Source organism: Crinia signifera, chromosome 9 (genome assembly GCF_055691185.1).
Source record: "Crinia signifera chromosome 9, ASM5569118v1, whole genome shotgun sequence".
Lineage (NCBI taxonomy): Eukaryota > Metazoa > Chordata > Amphibia > Anura > Myobatrachidae > Crinia > Crinia signifera.
In genome coordinates this window covers 147,428,982-147,453,792 of record NC_139225.1, presented here as the reverse complement: position 1 = coordinate 147,453,792, position 24,811 = coordinate 147,428,982, and the positions used below count along the sequence as shown (strand labels likewise).

Sequence of the window (24,811 nt, the reverse complement as noted above, 5' to 3'; positions counted from 1 at the left end):
CCCTCACCCCGGTACTAACCCCCCTCACGCACCCGGTACTCACTGTCTGCCGGCAGGGTCTCCCTGTGTCACTGAGCCCCGGCTCCTCTGGTTCTGGGAGAGCCGATAGGTAGGGAGGATGGCACCAGTGTCCTCAGTCAGGGCCCCTGTGCAGGAGCAGCAGCATACAGTGTATAAAGTGCTAGGTAGGGGTGTCCCTGTGCAGGAGCAGCAGCATACAGTGTATAAAGTGCTAGGTAGGGGTGTCCCTGTGCAGGAGCAGCAGCATACAGTGTATAAAGTGCTAGGTAGGGTGTCCCTGTGCAGGAGCAGCCGCATACACTGTATCATTATAATGGCTGGGGGATGATTTCACCACATTCTACATTTCCTTTCACTTTCACATTGCTGGTATTAATCCGATTCCCGGAATACACGGGGCTTTCCTGTAGCCTCACATACCCGGGGCTGAGGGGAGTGAGCCATTGAGGCAGAAGGCCCTACAGAGAGCAGCATCAGCAGCAGAGGAGACCCTTCCATGTACAAGGTGAGTAACACCTGTATATACTGTATATACTGTAATGTATCACTATTGTCACACCGACCTCTGTGTTCTCCGCATCCTGCCTATATCTTTATCATCCGAGGAACAGGTCAGGGGCAGGAGGCACTGCAGAGAGAGGCAGGAGGCACTGCAGAGACAGGCTGGAGGCACTTCAGAGAGAGGCAGGAGGCACTGCAGAGCCAAAGGAGTCAAGAGGCACTGCAGAGAGAGGCAGGAGGCACTGCAGAGAGAGGCTGGAGGCACTACAGAGAGTAGCAGGAGGCACTGCAGGGAGAGGCAGGAGGCAATGCAGAGAGTGGTAGGAGGCACTGCAGGGAGAGGCAGGGGGCACTGCAGAGAGAATCCGGTTGCAAAATAGAGTGGGGCAGGAAGCATTATATAGAGAGGCAAAATGCACTATTGAAGGAGACAGGTGGCAGTAAATAGAGGCAGGAGGCACTAAAAAGAGATACAGGAGGCATTAAAGAGAGAGGAGGCACCATAGAGAGTAGGAGGAATCATAAAGAGAGGTAGGAGGCACTACAGAGAGATACAGGAGGCATTATAGGAAGCACTACAGAGAAATACAGCACTACAGAGAGATACCGGAGGCATTAGAGAGAGGAGGCTCCAAAGAGAGTAGGAGGCACTACAGAGAGATACAGGAGGCATTTTAGAGAGAGGAGGAATCATAAAGAGAGGTAGGAGGCACTACAGAGAGATGTAGGAGGCATTATAGAGAGGTAGGAGGCACTACAGAGAGATACAGGAGACATGATTGAGAGAGATAGGCACTTTGGAGTAGGAGGCATTATAGAGAGGTAGGAGGTACTACAGAGATGCAGGAGTTACTATAGAAACGGGTAGGGCAGAGGTTCTATAGAAGCGGGAAGCTCTTCAGGTAGATCAGATGTAGGAGAGATGTAATTATGGAGAGAGCAGAAGTGGAGAGGAGTAAAGTAGCAGCCATACAGCTACTAACTGCCATGTTACAGGCTGTGTATTAAAATGACAGGAGCTGATTGGTTTGTACTTTATCTCTCTCCAAGGCTTGGTACATCTGCCCCATAGTGTGCAATTGATTACAATGTGACAGACATGAAGAGAGTGCAGTGTAATGTGTGTGTATGTCACCCTGGTGCAGTAAATATTGCCAGCAGTTATTAAGTATTATGCCCCGTACATACAGGGCGACTGAGCATCTGAGCTTAGCGATATTATGCAGATTGCTCAGCACACAGCGATGTACACAGCGATATACACAGCGATGTACACAGCGATATACACAGCGATGTACACAGCGATATACACAGCGATGCTCCAGTGATATACACAGCGATATACACAGCAATGCTCCAGTGATATACACAGCGATGCTCCAGTGATATACACAGCGATGCTCCAGTGATGCACACAGCGATATACACAGCGATGCTCCAGTGATATACACAGCGATATACACAGCTATATACACAGCAATGCTCCAGTGATATACACAGCGATATACACAGCTATATACACAGCAATGCTCCAGTGATGTACACAGCGATGCTCCAGTGATGCACACAGCGATGCTCCAGTGATATACACAGCGATGTACACAGCGGTGCACCAGTGATGTACACAGCAATATACACAGCAATGCACCAGCTATGTACACAGCAATGTACACAGCTATGCACACAGCGATGTACACAGCGATTCACCAGTGATGCACACAGCGATGTACACAGCGATGCACCAGTGATGCACACAGCGATGTACACAGCAATGCACCAGTAATGTACACAGCGATATACACAGTGATGCACACAGCGATATACACAGCGATGCATCAGTGATGCACACAGCGATGCATCAGTGATGCACACAGCGATGCGTAAAGCGATGCACACAGCGATGTACCAGTGATGTACATAGCGGTGCACCAGTAATGTACACAGCTATATACACAGTGATGCACACAGCAATATACACAGCGATGCACACAGCGATATACACAGCGATGCACCAGTGATGTGTGCTGAGTGACCTGTCACGACCAGAGAACACGGGCGATCACCAGATATATACTTCATGCAGTATAAATCTAGTCCGGCTGGACCGCGCATCGCTGTCGCCGGGGCCATACACACAAAGCGATCTGAAAAACTAAAACTAGGTATTTTCAGTCAATGTTTTAGGATTTTATAGGTTTTTAAAAATGTTAGTTTAGGAATTTATGCAATGTTTAAATAAAAAAACTAAACCATGCAACATATCAGTGTTTGAAACACTGCGCCTTTATTACAGAAGGGCTGTGGCATCACAGTGTATACTGTGTGTATGTATATGATATGTGTATACTGTATGTATATGATATGTGTATACTGTGTGTATATGATATGTGTATACTGTGTGTATGTATATGACATGCGTATACTTTGTGTATGTATATATGTGTATACTGTGTGTGTATATATATATATATATATATATATATATATATATATATATATATATATAAACGTAGAGATAGGCCTGGCACTCCTCCAGCAAAGCAAGGGACCCAGGTGCCCTCTGGATCAGCAATATACAGGTGTTGGTAGAAGAAAACAAACGCGGCACTCTGGGAATTTTGGAAAAAAAACGTGTATTGTAGCAAAAATAGCTTCCAACGTTTCGGGGTCTATATCACCCCTTTGTCAAGGATTACTGTGCATTAAGATATAAATCAATGTGCTTACCTTTATCACAAAGTGAGAGGGTGAGCAGGTCACGTCTGCGGGCGTGCTGGGATCAAACAGGAAATGGAGCAGCGATGGTAGGCGGCAGATATCCTGCCTATGACACGCAATGTGGAGCGCAAGCTTCTGGTTGCTATGGAGATCGCTAAGGGAGGACGAAAGCGCATTGACTGCTTAGATCCCAGTTTTACCCAGGCGTGACTGGTTCACCCTGTAGTGCATAAAAACTTGTGCATATACATTTGATGTTAACACAAAGTGACACAATAAGATGCATCAGACAGCGCGATGCAAAACAAGTGTAAACTAAATTCGTGCATAATCAACAAAAACGAGTGATATTTCTCAAAATGATACACAAGACAGTACATGGGAGAAAAGACTGCTCTGAGACATCTATCATTGTATGTTAAAAGTCATCTCAGAAAGCATAGAACTACTGGGTATAATCATTGTATATAATAAGAATGGTTTTAGTTGACACAGTCTCTGTCGTCATAACTCACAGGTACCACAGCTTATTGTATACGATACAAGGTTTGTATTATCTCATACTTGTAAGTTATGTGGGTCCAAACCAAAATTGTAAACGAGGGACAAATGAATATAATGAAAGGAACAGTATAGTAAGAAAAGTCAGAGAAGAAATAAAGCACACTGCTTGGAGGGACGCACTCTCTCCGAACTGTCTGATTCTTGTAGTGTTGTCAGTAGTCAACTTGCTGTATATGTCCAAAAATAAATTGTAAACGGGGGACAAATAAATATAATGAGAGGAGCAGTATAGTAAGATGAGTAGGAAAAGAAATAAAGCACACTCTTACAACTCCAACCCTTGTTGGAATCTCTATATGTCATCAGGGACAAATTATATAAAAAATTGGGACAAACCAATTAAATAGAAAAGGGGAGCAGGGATAGTAAGAAAAAGCGAAGGAGAAGAAAAAGCACACTTTGGGTCCAAAGGACTATCATCAGACAGTCATATTGCAGACATATTCTACGAGAGTGTTATCGTGGTGTATCCAGCTATCTAGTATGACATGTAAAAACCCCATCAATATTAGTGTATAGGTCCAAACACAAATGATAACTGTGGGACAACTAAATGAAATGAAGGGAGCAGAATAGTAAGATAAGTCAGAGATGAAAGAAAGCACACTTAGTCATCTTCAAGTACTCACTGGAAGTGACTGTCATACTCATAAGGGAAAACCAAGAATAATGTAGGGAGAAATTAACCAATCGGAAATGGGTGCAGGGATAGTGAGCAAAGCGGAGAAGAAGAAAAAGCACTCTCATAGGGATAATTATTATCCAAGAATAGTATTGAACACTTAGCGGACAAGATATAACTATCTAGTAACAAGTCAACTCTAAGATACACTCTTGGTGGAGTGTCTAGAAGGAGTAACTAAATATATCTAATGGGGACAAAAGAATAAATAATCGGAAAGGGGAAAGTGATAGTAAGAAGAGCGGAGAGAAGAAAAAGCACACAAATGTCCTCGTTAAGGTTAAGTGATACATCTGACTGTAGTGATATTTGTAGCATCAAGGAAATATAAAAGGATAGAAAGGTAGATGGAGGAAAGAAAGCACACTCATGAAAGCTCAATATTAAGTTTTCTTCTTCAAATAGTTGGATCAAACTATAGGAAGATCGCATAGCTGAACTTGTCATTAAGTCCATTTGGTTTGACACTGTTCAGTCTGTGTATCCATGTTGCCTCTCTCTTCAGTAGAAGTCCATCTCTGTCACCTCGGCGCAACGATTCAGGGATGTGATCTACGACCATATGTTTCAAATCATTGAGAGTATGTCCCATCTGGGCAAAGTGCTTGGCCACGGGCTGCTCGTTTTCTTTGCCACTAAGAGCCTTATTAATCGAGGACCTGTGGAGGGCCATTCTAGTACGTAATGTTCTGATGGTTTTCCCAACGTACAAAAGTTTGCACGGGCATTGAATGACATAGATTAAGTGAGTGGTAGTGCAAGTGACTACATGCCTGATGGGGAAAGATCTCCCATCTATTGGATGATGGAATTTGGGTCCAGTCATCATATGTTGACATGTGGTACAATGTAGACATTTGTAACATCCACTTGGTCGTTGTAGAAAGCCAGCCTCAGTTGTTGTAATACTCTTAGTAAAACCTGTAATGTCTCTATGGACGATCTTATCGCTGATGTTGCTGCCCCTTGTGTGGCAGATTAGAGGTGTTTTGTCATGCAGACTGGTAAGACTTTTGTCACTCCTTACGATAGGCCACAGTGCCCTGGAGGCTCTTGGGAGAACATATGAAGCTGTGTTAAATTTCGTCACAAATGGTAAAGCATTGTCACGTCGGATTTTTTTAGAAATGGCTGACAGTAAGGACTTCCTAGACATCTTAAGTACCTCCAATTTCTGGGTCTGCAGGATATCGCTTTTGTAGCCTCTTGCCTCAAACTTGGTTATCATGTCATCTAGCACTTTAGGTAATTCTTGGGCATTGCTGACGATCCTTGCTGCTCTCATCATTTGGGACCTTGGTAAAGCTTTTTTTAAAGAGGTGGGATGGAAGCTATTACCTCTGAGTACATTGTTTTTATCAGTCGGTTTGGTGAACAGACTAGTCGTGATACACCCTTCAGCAATCTTGATTTGCACATCCAGATAATTAATCGTGCTCAATGATGATTGATGGGTAAATTTGACTGGGGAGTCCCTTTTGTTAATATTCTCCATCAAGAGGTCAAATTCTTCGATGCTGCCCCCCCATAGCATGAACAAGTCATCTATGTAGCGTGTGATTAAGATGATTTTGCCACTCGCCTCAGGGTTATCAATGAACATTGATTTGGTCTCCCGGAACATATAAACATTTGCGAAGGAAGGGGAAACATTACTTCCCATAGAACAACCGGACAATTGCTTATAGAAGCCACCATTGAACAGGAAATAATTTTTCGTGAGAGTTAGTTTCAACAGATCTAAGAACAAATCATGATTGAGGTCTTGCATGTCAGTGGATCTCAGGAAAGATTTCATGGCTTGCAGGCCATCACTATGGGGGATGCAAGTATACAGACTACTGACGTCCATAACGCACAGTAATGTGTTCGGTGGTACAGTCTGGAACTTATTGAGGGTATTGAGGAAGTCTGTCGTATCTTGTATGTACGTTGGTTGACTTTTGATGAGAGGCTGTAATATCCCATCCAGGAACTGGGAGATAGGCTGGAAGATTGAGTTGCGGGCTGATATTATTGGACGCCCGGGTGGATCCTGAAGATTTTTATGGATCTTGGGCAACGTGAAAAAAATTGGAACAGTGGGATGTGCTTGTTCGAGTGCTTTCTGTAACTTAGATGAAATATGTCCAGAGGATACTGCCTTAGTAAGCATGGTGTCCACTTCAATTTTGAATCTTGTGGTGGGGTCACTGGATAATTTTTCATATACTGATGAATCCTGTAGCTGTCTTTCACACTCAGCAGTGTATTTTGTCAAATCTTGTATGACAAGGCCACCGCCTTTGTCGGCCGCTCTAAAGATAACATCGCGGTATCCGCTTAGATTAGAGAGTGCTCTTTGCTCTTTTTTAGATAAATTAGAGTGACAAATATGCTTGGCGCCATCAAATTTGTTGATGGCTGTGACCAAGAGGCGAGTGTACGTCAGTATAGCTGGGTTCTGGGAAGGAGGGTCAAAAGAAGACTTAGATTTAGCTTTGATAAAATGTGCATGCTGTTCTGTGCTTGGCGTAGGAGTCTTCTCCTGAAAAAATTCCTTCAGCCTCAGGTTTCTAGAATGGCGGTAAAGGTCTACCTTCCAGGTAAGATCGTCAAAGGAGGTAGTGGGAACGAAGGAAAGTCCGTGATTAAGGACACTCAATTCCTCTCCAGTGAAAGTACGACTCGAAAGATTATAGACAAGGGAGTCTACCGGTTGCTGGTTTTTCTTGTGGATGCGCGAACACTGGCCGCCCCTGCGGGTGGCTTTCCGCCTCCTCTTCTTTTGGAGGTAGTGGGGGTTGACACTACCTCGGAGTTCCCCAAAGGGATCGGGTGTTCAGGGGTGTCAGACTCCACATTAAACTCACTGTCGCTGTTTGACGAGTGATCGGTCTTTCGTTGAGGATACTGTGCCCGTTTAAAGGGGCGGTGTCGTGGAGGACGATTTCTTCTTGTGGAATCAGAATCATTCCCGGCCAACCAGCGGTATACTTTGTTGTTATCGTAATCATCCTTCACGGTATAATATTTGCTTTTCTTAAACTTGAATAGCTCTCTCTGGGGGTTATTCTAGTCCATTCTTTCTGACAAAATCCTTCTTAGATGGACAAAACCATGTGCACTGTGGGTGGGGCAGATGTAACTTGTGCAGAGAGAAATAGATTTGGGTGGGGTTTTTCTTCAAAGTGAGATCTATATTGCAGTATAAAATCATGCAGTCAGTATTTTCCCTGCACAGAAACAAAATAACTCACCCAAATCTAATTCTCTCTGCACATGTTACATCTGCCCCCCTGCAGTGCACATGGTTTTGTCCATCTAAGAAGGATTTTGTCAGAAAGAATGAACTAGAATAAACCCCTCTGATAGCTATCACACTGCGCTTGCAGCTTGTTAAGCCAGTCCTGAGAAGGATCTCTGATAAATTCGGCTTTATGTGATGTTTCAAAATCACTGACGGCCTGTTTGGCAGATTTAAGCTCACTTGCTGCCTCCTCTATCACGAGTAAAATTAAATCGTGGCTACATTTGTTCAGAATCCCAATCCATCGGCGGCAGAAACTGGGGTTATGCCGACCGATGGTTGGGGTATTCCGAACGCGGAAGCCACGAGGTATCAATTTCTCACGATGATACTCGGAGAGGGATACACCGTGTAGCAAGAAATCAGTTTCTCTCTTCTTCAGGCGGAACCATTGTTTATACAAGATATCAAGACTAGGCTGGTCTTCCATCTGATGCAACCTCTGGGTGAATAGTATCCTATCTGGATCATCCTCAGAATAACTAAAGTGTTCACATCTATCGACTGTGATGCCTTGGAAACCGGGTGTATCTCTCACAAGGGATGCAATATCACTGGTGTCAGTGTCGGCTTGTTGGTTATCTGTGGGTGTAGGGTCGACACATAAAGGGTTGACGGGAGATGTCTGTGGTAGTCTTTTCAATTTTAAAATAAGTGAACAGCAGACTCACTTATGGTGAATGGCAGGCACACTGTCATTCAAAGTAGGGTGCCCTGGCTCCAGGGGATGTGAGAGCATCCAATAGACAAACGTAGAGATAGGCCTGGCACTCCTCCAGCAAAGCAAGGGACCCAGGTGCCCTCTGGATCAGCAATATACAGGTGTTGGTAGAAGAAAACAAACGCGGCACTCTGGGAATTTTGGAAAAAAAACGTGTATTGTAGCAAAAATAGCTTCCAACGTTTCGGGGTCTATATCACCCCTTTGTCAAGGATTACTGTGCATTAAGATATAAATCAATGTGCTTACCTTTATCACAAAGTGAGAGGGTGAGCAGGTCACGTCTGCGGGCGTGCTGGGATCAAACAGGAAATGGAGCAGCGATGGTAGGCGGCAGATATCCTGCCTATGACACGCAATGTGGAGCGCAAGCTTCTGGTTGCTATGGAGATCGCTAAGGGAGGACGAAAGCGCATTGACTGCTTAGATCCCAGTTTTACCCAGGCGTGACTGGTTCACCCTGTAGTGCATAAAAACTTGTGCATATACATTTGATGTTAACACAAAGTGACACAATAAGATGCATCAGACAGCGCGATGCAAAACAAGTGTAAACTAAATTCGTGCATAATCAACAAAAACGAGTGATATTTCTCAAAATGATACACAAGACAGTACATGGGAGAAAAGACTGCTCTGAGACATCTATCATTGTATGTTAAAAGTCATCTCAGAAAGCATAGAACTACTGGGTATAATCATTGTGTGCTTTTTCTTCTCCTTCGCTTTTTCTTACTATCCCTGCTCCCCTTTTCTATTTAATTGGTTTGTCCCAATTTTTTATATAATTTGTCCCTGATGACATATAGAGATTCCAACAAGGGTTGGAGTTGTAAGAGTGTGCTTTATTTCTTTTCCTACTCATCTTACTATACTGCTCCTCTCATTATATTTATTTGTCCCCCGTTTACAATTTATTTTTGGACATATACAGCAAGTTGACTACTGACAACACTACAAGAATCAGACAGTTCGGAGAGAGTGCGTCCCTCCAAGCAGTGTGCTTTATTTCTTCTCTGACTTTTCTTACTATACTGTTCCTTTCATTATATTCATTTGTCCCTCGTTTACAATTTTGGTTTGGACCCACATAACTTACAAGTATGAGATAATACAAACCTTGTATCGTATACAATAAGCTGTGGTACCTGTGAGTTATGACGACAGAGACTGTGTCAACTAAAACCATTCTTATTATATACAATGATTATACCCAGTAGTTCTATGCTTTCTGAGATGACTTTTAACATACAATGATAGATGTCTCAGAGCAGTCTTTTCTCCCATGTACTGTCTTGTGTATCATTTTGAGAAATATCACTCGTTTTTGTTGATTATGCACGAATTTAGTTTACACTTGTTTTGCATCGCGCTGTCTGATGCATCTTATTGTGTCACTTTGTGTTAACATCAAATGTATATGCACAAGTTTTTATGCACTACAGGGTGAACCAGTCACGCCTGGGTAAAACTGGGATCTAAGCAGTCAATGCGCTTTCGTCCTCCCTTAGCGATCTCCATAGCAACCAGAAGCTTGCGCTCCACATTGCGTGTCATAGGCAGGATATCTGCCGCCTACCATCGCTGCTCCATTTCCTGTTTGATCCCAGCACGCCCGCAGACGTGACCTGCTCACCCTCTCACTTTGTGATAAAGGTAAGCACATTGATTTATATCTTAATGCACAGTAATCCTTGACAAAGGGGTGATATAGACCCCGAAACGTTGGAAGCTATTTTTGCTACAATACACGTTTTTTTTCCAAAATTCCCAGAGTGCCGCGTTTGTTTTCTTCTACCAACACCTGTATATATATATATATATAAATGTGTATACTGTGTATATGTATATGATATGTGTATACTGTATGTATATATGTGTATACTGTGTGTGTGTGTGTGTGTATGTATATGATATGTGTATATTGTATGTATGTATGTATATGATATGTGTATACTGTATGTATATATGTGTATACTGTGTGTGTGTGTGTGTGTGTGTAAATATGTGTATATGTATATGATATGTGTATACTGTATGTATATATGTGTATACTGTGTGTGTATGTATATATGTGTATACTGTATGTATATGATATGTGTATACTGTAAGTATATGATATGTGTATACTACAGTATATGTATATATTTGTATACTGTGTGTATGTATATGATATGTGTATACTGTATGTATATGATATGTGTATACTGTGTGTATGTATATGATATGTGTATACTGTATGTATATATGTGTATACTGTGTGTATGTATATGATATGTGTATACTGTATGTATATGATATGTGTATACTGTATGTATATGATATGTGTATACTGTATGTATATATGTGTATACTGTATGTATATGATATGTGTATACTGTGTGTATGTATATGATATGTGTATACTGTATGTATATGATATGTGTATACTGTGTGTGTGTATGTATATGATATGTGTATACTGTATGTATATGATATGTGTATACTGTGTGTATGTATATGATATGTGTATACTGTATGTATATGATATGTGTATACTGTATGTATATATGTGTATACTGTGTGTATGTATATGATATGTGTATACTGTATGTATATGATATGTGTATACTGTATGTATATGATATGTGTATACTGTATGTATATATGTGTATACTGTATGTATATGATATGTGTATACTGTGTGTATGTATATGATATGTGTATACTGTATGTATATGATATGTGTATACTGTGTGTATGTATATGATATGTGTATACTGTATGTATATGATATGTGTATACTGTGTGTATGTATATGATATGTGTATACTGTATGTATATGATATGTGTATACTGTATGTATATATGTGTATACTGTGTGTATGTATATATATGTATACTGTATGTATATATGTGTATACTGTGTGTGTGTATATATACTGTGTGTATGTATATGATATGTGTATACTGTATGTATATGATATGTGTATACTGTATGTATATGATATGTGTATATTGTGTGTATGTATATGATATGTGTATACTGTATGTATATATGTGTATACTGTGTGTATGTATATGATATGTCTGTGTATACTGAATGTATATATGTGTATACTGTGTGTATGTATATGATATGTGTATACTGTATGTATATATTTGTATAGTGTGTGTGTGTGTGTGTATATGATATGTGTATACTGTGTGTATGTATATATATGTATACTGTATGTATATATGTGTATACTGTGTGTGTGTATATATATACTGTGTGTATGTATATGATATGTGTATACTGTATGTATATGATATGTGTATACTGTATGTATATGATATGTGTATACTGTGTGTATGTATATGATATGTGTATACTGTATGTATATATGTGTATACTGTGTGTATGTATATGATATGTCTGTGTATACTGTATGTATATATGTGTATACTGTGTGTATGTAACATTTGCAGGCCTGATCACTTCAGTGACCTCCTCTCCCTTTGTCCCTGCCTTATACAGGACATCTGTCGCCATTAGCTGCCTCCTCCATGATGCGCCCCTTCTGGACCCTGTGCTGCCTTATTGGCCTGGATTATGCCACGCTGCACCTCTTGGGGTGGGTCCTCACCCACTTCCTCCCTGTGAGTCTCCCCCTGGCCTGGGCGGTGGGCCTGGCACGGATGATAGTCCTGACTTCGGGTGCGGAGATGGTCAGCAGGCAGCGCGGTCTCCCACCTCGGTTATGCGGAAAGCCCCTGCTGGTGTCCTGCATGGTCCTGAGCCTACTGGTGCCATCCTGTGTGACCATCACCGCCTGGCCTCTCCCACAGACCAGCGCTGCGCTCCTGCACAGCTGGTGCCACGGGCACCTCTTCTGCTACTCTTACCTGCTGACACTGACCTCCACAGTCATCTGGCATCAGCTATTTCTCCCCAGTGAGGAGGAGGAAGAGGAGGAAGATTCGGAACCTTCAGCCTCTGTATGGCGGTTACTTGCCCTTCTGAAACCTTACGGTGGCAGGTTCCTGCTGGCGTCTCTGTTTCTGGTGCTGTCATCATGGGGTTAGTACCAGGCCTTGGACGTAGCTGGTAGTGCTGAATAGACACTTGTGCAGTGAGAGGACTACGTTCTGCTACTTTCACTGAATATTACTATTTGGGGGTATATACGTATTACACTAATTCACCAGTCCACCTGCTCAGGCGTCAGCATTGACATCAATAAAACATGAAAAACTCATGTGTTGTCATTTTCCATGTTGACGTTTTACTTGTGTCTAACTTCTGTCAATGTCTAACTTCTGTCAATGTCTAACTAATACATGTCTAACTTCTGTCAATGTCTAACTAATGCATGTCTAACTTCTGTCAATGACTAACTTCTGCCTGTCTAACTAATGCATGTCTAACTTCTGTCAATGTCTAACTTCTGTCAATGTCTAACTAATGCATGTCTAACTTCTGTCAATGTCTAACTAATGCATGTCTAACTTTTGTCAATGTCTTACTACTGCATGTCTAACTTTTGTTAATTTATAAATAATGCATGTCTAACCTTTGTCAATGTCTAACTACTGCATGTCTAACTTTTGTCAATGTCTAACTAATGCATGCCTAATTTTTTATGTCGACCTATTGACCGTCTAACTATAAATTGTCTGTGAGCTACAGATGGGGCAGGTCCCATCTTGGCAGGGGATGGCAATGGCGACGCCAGCCGCCATCCCCCGCCAGCGCCATCTGCATAGCGAGAAGGGGACGCGCACGCACGAGAGGCGCGCGCGTCCCCTTCCGATGGCTCTTCTAAGCCGCTCCCCCGGGTCCCCGCCGCCTTCCCGCACCCCCCCCCCCCCTAACCCTGTCCGTCTCCCTGAAGCGGAGACGGACAGGGTTCCCGTCGCCCCGCCGACGGAGATTGAGACGCACGCGCATCTCAGTCAGATGGTTAGCGAGGCTGCTGGCGGATCGCCAGCTCTGACGTTCTGGCGATTCGCTAGCAAAGAAGAAGCCTGCCCCATCTGTATACCACACCCATTTTGTACATTCCATAGTCCACATAATGCTGGCGTTTTGGTCATCACTGGCCATTATAACATCTGTATTATCGCTGTCATTTCCCCCCGTAACAGGCGAGATGGCTCTGCCCACTTACACAGGACAGATGACGGACTGGATCCAGAGCAAAGAAGACTCCTCCATATTTTGGACCACCATTACAATAATGAGTGTGATCACTTTATCCAGGTGAGCGTGGTCTTCTCTATGTGGTTCTTGGCCTCTCCTAATTTTATTTGACCCCCGAACCATGAGCCAATAGTCCATATGATATGATATACAGGAGACATGGCCACAGTGGGTGGCCGGTTGTGTTGATGTAAAGGAGACTTGGTCACAGTGGGTGGCCGGTTGTGTTGATGTAAAGGAGACTTGGTCACAGTGGGTGGCCGGTTGTGTTGATGTAAAGGAGACTTGGTCACAGTGAGTGGTTGTCCACGGTTGTGTTGATGTAAAGGAGACTTGGTCACAGTGGGTGGCCGGTTGTGTTGATGTAAAGGAGACTTGGTCACAGTGGGTGGTCAGTTGCATGGATGTAAAAGAGACATAGGGCCTTATTTTGGTTCATTCTTTCTGACAAAATCCTTCTTAGATGGGCAAAACCATGTGCACTGCAGGTGAGGCAGAAGAAACATGTGCAGAGAGAATTAAATTTGGGTGGGGTTTTACTTCAAAGTGAGATCTATATTACAGTGTAAAAAAAAAGCAGTCAGTATTTTCCCTGCACAGAAACAAAATTACTCACCCAAATCTAATTCTCTCTGCACATGTTACATCTGCCCCCCCTGCTGTGCACATGGTTTTGTCCATCTAAGAAGGATTTTGTCAGAAAGAATGAACCAAAATAAGGCCCATAGTCACAGTGGGTGACCGGTTGTGTTCTGTCTGATGTTCTGTTATTAACACATTTGTTGCCTTGCAGTGCGGTGACAGAATTTATATGTGACCTTATCTTCAATGTCACCATGAGCCTGGTGCACACCAAGACCCAAGGACAGCTTCTCCGCTCCATCCTGAGGCAGGACATCGCGTTCTTCGACACAGTGCCCACAGGTAACATATATGGGGCAGCCAACCCTTCACTGCCTTCATTCGCTCTGCCTTGACTCTTGATGACATCACCTCTCTTCTAGGTGACATCACATCTCGCGTTACCACCGACATCACAGCGATGAGCGAAGCTCTCAACCACAGTCTCAGCATACTAACGTGGTACCTTATGAGACTGGTCTTTCTAGTTATTTATATGTTCATCTTGTCCCCAAAGCTGACGTTCTTCACCATGCTATGTCTCTTAATAGTCTTGCTTGTGCCCAAACTATCAGGAACATTTTACCAGGTGAGATAACACTTGTCACATGTATTTTTAAAGCACATGTCTAATTTGTTGGTATGGATTACTGCACATTGACACTTCTGTGGGATTTAGAGTCTGATTCGGAGATGGACGCGGGTCTGCTGCACCAAATATCGAGAGTATGGGGCAGTGCAAGGTCTGTTCTCTACAGGACGGACCTTGTGATGTCACCAGCAGTTCCCATCTTCCAATCAGACAGCAGCATATAGCGGTTGGGAATGATTGGCGTTGTTAGAAATGGGGGGAGTTGCCCATGGAGGGGAGAGTCAAAGGTCCGTGTGTTGACAGGCCCGTAGTATGTAGTCCACTTATTAGATCACTGGTCACAGATGTAGATGTGGCCACAGTGCACACTAATAACCTGACCTGACTGTTCCTCTCCGCATCACTCAGGATCTAGCTGTGAAGGTCCAAGAATCCCTCTCTAAGGCCAACCAGGTGTCCCTGGAGACCTTCTCCAACATGAAGACTGTGCGCAGCTTTGCGAATGAGGAGGGGGAGTGCCGCCGCTATGAGGCCAAGCTGCAGGACACCTACCAGCTGAACAAGATGGAGGCCCTGGCGTATGGCTGCACTGCGGTCGCCAACAGCGTGAGTACAAGATGCCTTCTTAGAGAATTTAGGGTTTATTTACTAAGATGGGAGTTCTGTTGTAGATGGGATGTTGCTCATCAACCAATCAGAATCTAATAATCTACTTCTTATTTATTTAGCACTTTCTAGAAGTTAATATAATCTGATTGGTTGCTATGGGTAACTTCCCATCTTCAGTAGAACTCTCATCTTAGGAAGTAAACCTCTAAGATTTGGGTGGGGTGTGCACAAACTGAAATCAAAGTTATGTTCCCTGCACAGAAACAACGCATCCCAACCAAATTCTAACTCTGCACATTTTACATCTGCCCCACCTGCAGCGCAGCATGCCTTTGCCCAGTTGTGTGCTTTTTTGATTTGCTAACGAAGCTGAAACAGGCCCATTTACATGGTTCTGCACACTTGGAGTGGGATACGGTCACTAGGTTGACCCTATTCAACCACTGAAGGTCGACATGGCTAAGGTTGACAGGGTTGGAAGCACAAGCATTAGGTTGACAATGGGTAGGTCGAGTTAACATGAGTTTTTCGTGTTTTTTTTTTTTGTGCCGACATGCTGACAGGCGGTATTTCATACCCTACGGCATGGTGGGAGAATTTTATAGTGTGCCGAGCGCAGGGAGGCTCCGTGCCCAAAGCATGGCGAGCACAGCACACCATGCGCGGAGGTGGCCATCCACTGTGTCAACATTCGTGCAGGAACCCTGTCGATGCTGGGATTTATATGACTACAGTATAATATAGCTAGTTACCAGCCCATCAGAATGACAGCACAATATAACAGTAATGTCAGGGCAGGAGACCTGATCGGAGCAACGGTTGTATTGCTTTACCAGGCGCCATCTAGGGACCTCCAGCGTGTAAAGCACTTGAAATCCCTCCATAGAGGAGAGGAGCAGTGTTAGCCGTTTATTATATAGTAATGCCTATATGCCTGTTATTCATCCCCCCTGCAGTTTTCAGGCCTGGCGCTGAAGGTGGCCGTTCTGTATTTCGGTGGACGGTTGGTGACCAATGGAGAGGTCAGCGGAGGTGCTCTGGTGTCTTTTATCCTGTACGAGCTGCAGTTTACATCTGCTGTGGAGGTGAGTGTGAGGTGACACTGGCCCTCAGTCCGGCCCTGTCAGTCCTGCGCACCATGCTGATAGTCATCACTGTAGTTTGTCAGCAATCTCACTAGCGCGCATGTATCTGTCCTCCTGAATCGGCCCTTCACTGCTGCAGAAATTGTCGTCTGTGGTGGACGTGGTTGGCCGGACGGCCAGTTCGCTGCTCATCCTGCACCAAGCCCAAACCTGTTCCTCTGACATGACCTCTGCTGTTCTGATCACACTACTCCCCTCAGTGTATGACCATGTTTCCGCCGGCCCCGCCATCTTACAGCTGATGTTGGGACAGTGTGATGGATGTGAGGCGCAGTGTAATGGCCGTGAGGGGAAGCAGTGGCCTACCTGCTCTGGTCTGACGTGGAATTACAATGTACAGAGAACATGCCACACATGAGAGTAGGGACGGATTAAGACCTGTAGGGGACTTGGGGCAACTAAGTTGTGGAGGTCGACCCTTATAAAATTGACCTTAACCCCTCCCCCCTTTACAACCCCCTGCCCTTCCCGTGCTCAGTCCTGTCCTATACACCTACTGCCTTTGACGAGCAGGATACATGAGCATTGCTAATGACATCCTTGGTAAGTCCATCGCACACACAGAAGACATATCAGGGATGCCATCACTTAAGCCCCTGTTCCACCAAGGGGAGCTGCACCAGGCTGTCCATTTCCCTGAGCCAGCCATTACTCTGAGTCTCTTTCCTTGGTCCGGGCCGGTCTTCTGGCTGTTGGCCGCAGGGTTGGAGTTACCACCAGAAGTCTGCTGGGTGGCGGGAGGCTTCAGTTTGGACTCCAGCATGGCAGCTGACTGAGTGCGTAGGGGAGGGGTTTGGGGGTCATCTGCTGCATAGTAGCTACAGAGATGAGTGGCCAATCAGGATGCAGCTCCCTCTCTGGGCAGGGAGAGAGTATGCATGAAATATGTGCAGCCGCTTTTAGCAGGCTCCTCCTCCTGCATCCCACAGCAGCAACAGGCTGGGTGCCCTGGGCAACAGCATCATCTGCCCCCCTATAATCCTTCCCTGCATTACAGGTCTTGTAACCTTACTTAGGGTTAGATTTATTAAACTCGTGAAGTGATAAAGTGTCTGGTTTTTATCACCGGTCAATCAGCTCCTACCTGTCATTTTTCAAACCAAGCCTGTAACTTCACAGTTAGGAGCTGATTGGCCGGTGATAAAAACCAGACACTTTATCACTTCACCAAGCTTAATAAATCTAACCCTTAGTGACCACCACAAGTTCTTAGCACCTCTCAGTCACAGTACAGGACTTCCATCAGGGGCGTAGCTCCAATTTTTGCGCCCCCTTCCCCGGATAATATCGGCGCCCCCCCCCCTCCTCCCTAAATTTAACGCTGCCTCTCCGTCCGGTCTTACCCTACCTCCCCCGCCCCGTTTGTATTCGGCCGGGAGTCGGGACCGCATATCTACTAATCTGCGTCCCGGCGTCTGGCTCCTTATGAGTCAAATGTCCATCACAATATGGCCGCCTCCTTACAGCAGACCGTTTGTAAGGATGCTAGAGGAGGCCGACGCTGCCTCCTCTAGCATCTTAAAAAAATTGTCTGCTCTAAGGAGGCGGCCATTTTGTGATGGACATTTGACTCATAAGGAGCCCACCCCTGGTGTAGTGTGACAGACTCAGAGATAATTCTCTGTCACACTCACTCCAGCAGCCGGCGCCCACGCAGCCCCCGCTCCCCCAAGCAGCAGCGGGGGCTGCCTTACACTATCTATGCCACTGACTTCCATCATCACGTCATTGTACATGTTACAGTTTTGTTGCACATACTTTTACGCACACTCACCGATCTTTAATGGTGTTCACTTATTGAGGGACTTCTTATTATCCATTATCCAGGCCTTGCTCCACTCATATCCTGACGTACGGAAAGCTGTGGGATCTTCAGAGAAGGTGTTTGATTACATGGACCGAACCCCACAAAAGCCCCCACCAGGGGTTCTGGCTCCCAGCGATCTCCAGGGGACTGTTGAATTTCGTAATGTTACCTTTTCATACCCCAAGCGTCCGGATACCCCAATTCTACAGGTACTGATACTGGGTGGTATTCTGGCCTCGTAACACCAAGGGCGGGTGTTATGGTGACCGAATTTGGCAGCTGTGTCCTGCCATCTCAACTCTGACTTTTTTAAAGGGGCAATCACTTACAAGGCAAAAACATGCCTTGTAATTTATTTCTCCTTTAAAAACTGTCCGCATCCCGCACAACCACCGTACTTGGGTGGCCCATAGTGCACGGCTGCCAACATCATGGAGTCTACCAAGCCAATGCTCTCTTTGTGATTCCGTTAGGACGTCTCCTTCAAACTGAGGCCAGGGGAGGTGACGGCTCTGGTGGGTCCATGTGATGCCGGAAAGTCCACAGTGGTCAATCTGCTGCTCAAGTTTTATCAACCGCAGTCTGGAGAGATATTGCTGGACGGGAGACCATTATCAGACTATGAGAACCAGTTCTACCGCCGAAAGGTCAGTTTACTGTGAGAGAGAGAGAGTGTAAGGAGTAAATTTACTAAAGCTTCTAAAAATGGAAAAAAAGGTGATGTTGCCCATAGTAACCAACCAGATTCTGTCTAGAAAGACCATTTCACTGTGAGTGTGGACTAGTGCTGCAGAAAGTAATTTCACTAAGTGCGAGTGTGAACTAGTGCTGCAGAAGGCCGTTTCACTAAGTGCAAGTGTGAACTAGTGCTGCAGAAGGCCATTTCACTGAGTGTGAGTGTGAACTAGTGCTGCAGAAGGCCGTTTCACTGAGTGTGAGTGTGGACTAGTGCTGCAGAAGGCCATTTCACTGAGTGTGAGTGTGAACTAGTGCTGCAGAAGGCCATTTCATTGAGTGTGAGTGTGGACTAGTGCTGCAGAAAGTAATTTCACTAAGTGTGAGTGTGGACTAGTGCTGCAGAAGGCCGTTTCACTGAGTGCGAGTGTGAACTAGTGCTGCAGAAGGCCGTTTCACTAAGTGCGAGTGTGAACTAGTGCTGCAGAAGGCCATTTCACTGAGTGTGAGTGTGAACTAGTGCTGCAGAAGGCCGTTTCACTGAGTGTGAGTGTGGACTAGTGCTGCAGAAGGCCATTTCACTGAGTGTGAGTGTGAACTAGTGCTGCAGAAGGCCATTTCATTGAGTGTGAGTGTGGACTAGTGCTGCAGAAAGTAATTTCACTAAGTGTGAGTGTGGACTAGTGCTGCAGAAGGCCGTTTCACTGAGTGTGAGTGTTAACTAATGCTGCAGAAGGCCGTTTCACTGAGTGTGAGTGTGAACTAATGCTGCAGAAGGCCGTTTCACTGAGTGTGAGTGTGAACTAATGCTGCAGAAGGCCGTTTCACTGAGTGTGAGTGTAAACTAGTGCTGCAGAAGGCTGTTTCACTGAGTGTGAACTAATGCTGCAGAAGGCCGTTTCATTGTGAGTGTGAGTGTGAACTATTGCTGCAGAAGGGCGTTTCATTGTGAGTGTGGACTAGTGCTGCAGAAGGCGATTTCATTGTGAGTGTGGACTAGTGCTGCAGAAGGCCGTTTCATTGTGAGTGTGAGTGTGGACTAGTGCTGCAGAAGGCAGTTTCATTGTGAGTGTGAGTGTGGACTAGTTCTGCAGAAGGCTGTTTCATTGTGAGTGTGAGTGTGGACTAGTGCTGCAGAAGGTTGTTTCACTGAGTGTGAGTGTGGACTAGTGCTGCAGAAGGTCGTTTCACTGAGTGTGAGTGTGGACTAGTGCTGCAGAAGGCTGTTTGAGTGTGAGTGTGGACTAGTGCTGCAGAAGGCCGTTTCACTGAGTGTGAGTGTGGACTAGTGCTGCAGAAGGCCGTTTCACTGAGTGTAAGTGTGAACTAGTGCTACAGAAGGCCATTTCATTGTGAGTGCTAGTGTGAACTAGTGCTGCAGAAGGCCATATCATTGTGAGTGTGAACTAGTGCTGCAGAAGGTAATTTCACCTTGAGTGATAGATTGAGAACTGTCTGCATGAATAATGAACCGACATAATAACGATCCCTTATGCGTTAGCCACTATTATCCCCTCATGTTCCTCCATGTGTTCCCTCTCAGCACCTGTCCTCCTCTTACTCCCGTTCTAGGTGTCAGTGGTGAGCCAGGAGCCCATCCTCTCCGCCCGCTCCCTGAAGGACAATATCTCCTACGGGTTGGGGGAGGTCAGCCTGACGTCTGTGCAGAGGGCAGCATCGGTGGCCAGTGCAGATGATTTCATCTCAGAAAAGCCCAGTGGCTATCAGTCAGGTAATGTCATAGAGGCCACGTCCGTAGCTGCCGTGGTCAGCTAACCGCAGCTAAGAGCGGCCATGGCACATGGGTATGTAACAACTCACAGTATGTTCTCCTCACTAAGGTGCCGGGCAGAAGGGAGGAATGCTTTCCGGGGGACAGAAGCAGAGGGTGGCGCTAGCACGGGCGCTGCTGAGGAACCCCAAAATCCTCATCCTGGATGATGCCACCAGCTCCCTGGACACAGACACGGAGCTCAAGGTGAGATCAGTAGAATTACGAAGAGAGACAGAATAGGGGCCTTTTACTCTATAAACCTAAATAATATGATATGGAGAGAGATAAAGGGGAGGATGTACTAAACCTTGGAGAAATAATGTGGAGAGACATAAAGTAGCAGCCAATCAGTCCCTAACTGCCAGGTTACACCATGGAGTTAAATGGCAGTTAGGGGCTGGCTCGCCGCTACTTTATTTCTCTCCACTTTGGGGTCTATGTACTAAGCCACAGAGAGAGATAAAACAGAGTACCAACAAACCAACTACTAACGTTTGCAGCACTGTTTAAAATGACAATAGGGGAGCCACACCCACTGCCACCAACTGCCATTCCAAACTGACTCACTGGCCGTTGGTGTGGATTTTCTATTTGAATTTTGCACTGTGCTGCAGCCCCACCCCTGGAGCCGCCACTGTTTAATGTATTATATGCTGCATGCATCAGACGGAGGCACAGAGTTCCACAGGTTAGGAACAGAATAGTGAAAGTCTTGGGGACGGGAGAAGGAGGAGGTTAGGAAAGGGCAATGGAGCTTAAGGTCTGGTGTGGAGCAGAGTAGCTGAGCTGGGAACGCAGCATTTGGGAAGGGTTATAAGGAGGGGAGGGGGGGCAGCAAGGAGGATGTTACAGTAGTCAATGGGGGTAATACTGAATGCGCGGATGAGGAAGGGCTGGAAATCTTACAATGTTGCAGAGGAGTAGGAGGCGAGAGGGACTGGATGTGAGGATCGAGGATGAAACAGGATTGAGGGGGATCCTAGTGACGGAGAGTGACATGGGGAGGGCCAGTGACATTAGCAGGGGGATAGATGTTGAGCTCAGGTTTAGACATGTTGGTAGCAATCTCCTACATTGGGAATAATTTAGGTCCGGTCAGACCTGCGCCCATGTTGCTAAGTACAGATTTTCAGTGGTGCCTGCGCAGGACGCAGAGCGGCAGCAGACTGTCAGGGTAGTTAGGGGTGAGAGGGCATTTCCAGAAGTGGATGTGACTTATAAACGATTCTATTCTCCTTAGATCCAGAGCGCGGTGTACAACGGGGCCCGGCAGCGGACCGTACTGCTGATATCTCACCGGATGTACATGGTGGAGAAGGCCGACCACATCCTGGTACTGGAAGGAGGGCAAATCAAGGAGTCGGGCAAACACGAGCAGCTGCTGGCTCAGGGGGGCAGCTACTGGAGGCTCTGTAACAAACATGATCTGTAACGGTCACCTGGCAAATAACGGACCCATTGCGATTCCATGGACCAGTATTATTCAGAGAACATAATGTATAGAGCAAGATGTGAAAAATGGGAATTGTTCGTAAAAACTGGGAAAAATGGACCTTTGAGGATATGCAGATGTACTAAGCCGTAGTGGGCAGATGTATTAAGCCTCAGAAGGGCAGATGTATTAAGCCATAGTGGGCAGATGTATTAAGCCATAGTGGGCAGATGTATTAAGCCATAGTGGGCAGATGTATTTAGCCGTAGTGGGCACATGTATAAAGCCGTAGTGGGCAGATGTATCAAGCCTTGAAAAGAGATAAACGCCAGGGTGATAGAGGGTTGGAAGCACAGTAAAAATGCAGTAAAAACCCTACGGTGGGGGGAGGGGCTCTGCTGCGGAGCTTGCTATACCCTATAGAAGCCAATGGTCGTCTCTCCGCAGCGCTGTCAGAGGGATCCGTCACATCTTATTGCAAGACCTGTCCTATACGTAAATAACCGCTTGTGCTATTAATATGAATCCAATAGTCAGCGATGTGGGGTGGCGGATGTTAGTGCATCCCCCCCCCAAAGAGTGGTAAATGTCCAGCCAATCAGCTCCTAACTGCCATTGTCCAAACACAGCCTATAACATGACAGTTAAGAGCTGATTGGCTGGACATTTATCTTTGTCAGCCTCGTGTTTATCTCTTTTTAAGGCTTAATACACCTGCCCCACAATGTCGCTTCGCTCGCCATGCTTCAGGTCAGGTGCCTCGTTCCACTGTCGCTGCACTCGCCCCACTTTTTCTCAATTGGAGATCCACGTTAAAAACCCACCAAAATGCATGTTGACCTTTTCCCTTATGACCTTTTGTCAATATCGACCTTTTTGGTATCAAGCTATTGACTGTCGGCAGCCGCTAACAATAGTTGTATAAAATTGTAAATAAAATTTCATGTGACAAACGTTTGCCAATGGTTGTTCTATCTGAAGAAGGAATGAGGGGGGGGTGTCGACCTAAGCCATGTCGCCCTTGAGTGGTCGACCCAATGCAAGTCAACCTTTGCTGTGTCGACCTAACGACCATATACCGTCAATAAGCCTGGTCGTTGACTTCAGAAAGGGGGCGGAGCGGCAGTGCTTCATTGGGGGGAGGAGGCAGCGCATGTAGCTGGCGCTGCCTCCTCTATATAGTGTGAATGGGACCTGGGTCCGTCCTGGGATTAACTTTCTTTTAACCCGGGTCAAAATGCTGGGTTGCTGGACCCGGGTAATTTTAAAAGGCCCTTTGACACCGCATGTTGACCCGGGTTATTTATGCGATGTGAAAGGGGTAATACGTCTGGTGGCGGCTGTAACAAGCCCGTAAAGTAGATTTCTTCTCTGTTATGTCTTTAGAACCACATACTGATAATTACAGTGGTTGGATGGTGAGATCCTCCTCACTCACTACATGACCTACATATAAATAAGAGAACACCCTTCTGTGTCCGGATCATGCAGTCATTAGTCATTTATTTAAATAATGTGCAAATGAAAAAAAAAAAAAAAATAGGTCGTTTCCGGGAGACATTAACCGTCCTGGTTGTAGACCTGAGATTAATTGTGATTCGAGTTCACTTCACAGTTTCAATAACAACACACACTGTATACTCATGGTGCTTTCTTATATACAGAGGCACTTTAAATATTGATGTCCTTTCGCCTACATACAGGCCGGTGGGTCTTCCTGATGTGTCGGGAGCTGCCCTGCAGGATCGTGCACCGATCAGCAGTGGTGCTGAGAGAGGGGTGGGGAGGGGGTACTAATTACCCGGGCACAGGTCTGATGGAGGTGCCCAGTACCTGGCAGATCTTCTCAACCCAGCACATGCTGCTGTGGGTTGGGCTGCAGTGTGGCCAGGGAGGTGCTTCGAGTGCTATTTTATTTTGTATTGTATTCTAATTGTGCATGGCCACGCCTCCCACAGTTAGGCCACACCCCCTCAAATGTACCTGGACCCAGCCAGGCTCTCTACTGCACTGAGCGTCAGCAGTTCAACAGTGTACGCAGGATCAAGCAGTTACGGGAGTTGGGAGGAGTTTTGACAGGGGCTGTTACCAACAGCCATAGGGCCCGGCTATTTGGGGCTTTACATGCAGGGGGGGGGGGGGTGGTACACTAATATGGTTTCCATGTTGACATAAGCATGAAAAAATGGGGAAAAAACTTTCTGACTGTCGAACTTCCCATTGTCGACCGAATGCTTGTGTCGACCTTCCGACGCCATTGACCTTAGGCCTGTCGACCTATTTCATGTGTCAACCTAAGCCCTGTCGACTTTAGCAGTCGACCTAATGTGTGTGTCGACCTAGCGACTGTTTCCCAGCTGTAATTAGTAAGTCCCCTAAGTTCTGAGTCCCCTAAGTTCTGAGTCCCCCAAGTTCTGAGTCCCCCAAGTTCTGAGTCCCCCAAGTTCTAAATCCACTGAGTTCTGAGTCCACTAAGTTCTGAGTCCACTAAGTTCT

The 24,811-nt window shown here is 45.5% G+C and overlaps 2 protein-coding genes across 8 annotated transcripts in view; one reads left to right on the top strand and one right to left on the bottom strand.

Annotated features, from left to right (window-relative positions):
- Positions 1 to 3,303, bottom strand: part of LOC146036265 (antigen peptide transporter 2-like) — a 52,083-nt gene extending 48,780 nt beyond the window's left edge. For 3 of the 5 annotated variants that reach the window (XM_083160155.1, XM_083160159.1, XM_083160158.1), the window contains exon 1: positions 44 to 417. The gene's annotated coding sequence lies outside the window, so the exon portion shown is untranslated. Of the gene's footprint in view, positions 1 to 43; positions 418 to 584; positions 872 to 3,249 lie in introns of those variants that run through there. The other 2 variants (XM_083160156.1, XM_083160157.1) reach the window with 2 other exon arrangements.
- On the top strand, positions 381 to 23,273 carry TAP1 (transporter 1, ATP binding cassette subfamily B member). 3 transcript variants are annotated; one of them, XM_083160152.1, is made up of 12 exons: positions 381 to 526; positions 11,996 to 12,538; positions 13,606 to 13,720; positions 14,454 to 14,584; positions 14,665 to 14,870; positions 15,282 to 15,479; positions 16,439 to 16,567; positions 18,455 to 18,643; positions 18,908 to 19,081; positions 20,682 to 20,841; positions 20,951 to 21,087; positions 22,124 to 23,273. In XM_083160152.1, the coding sequence occupies exons 2-12, from the start codon at positions 12,025 to 12,027 to the stop codon at positions 22,313 to 22,315; spliced, it is 2,145 nt and encodes a 714-aa protein (XP_083016278.1). In that variant the 5' UTR covers positions 381 to 526; positions 11,996 to 12,024; the 3' UTR covers positions 22,316 to 23,273. The 3 variants fall into 3 exon arrangements, with proteins under 3 accessions (XP_083016278.1, XP_083016280.1, XP_083016279.1); XM_083160154.1 differs by having other exon boundaries at positions 382 to 526; positions 11,996 to 12,092; XM_083160153.1 differs by lacking the exon at positions 381 to 526 and adding an exon at positions 10,106 to 10,152.
- The last annotated feature ends 1,538 nt before the right edge of the window (positions 23,274 to 24,811 follow it).

What these genes read in the sequence shown, in the direction of transcription:
- TAP1 (XM_083160152.1), top strand. Translation starts at nt 12,025, where the DNA reads ATGATGCGCCCCTTCTGGACCCTGTGCTGCCTTATTGGCCTGGATTAT. An exon ending in TCTGGTGCTGTCATCATGGG is followed by an intron (nt 12,539 to 13,605) that starts GTTAGTACCAGG and finishes CCCCCGTAACAG; the next exon opens with GCGAGATGGCTCTGCCCACT. An exon ending in CTTCGACACAGTGCCCACAG is followed by an intron (nt 14,585 to 14,664) that starts GTAACATATATG and finishes CCTCTCTTCTAG; the next exon opens with GTGACATCACATCTCGCGTT.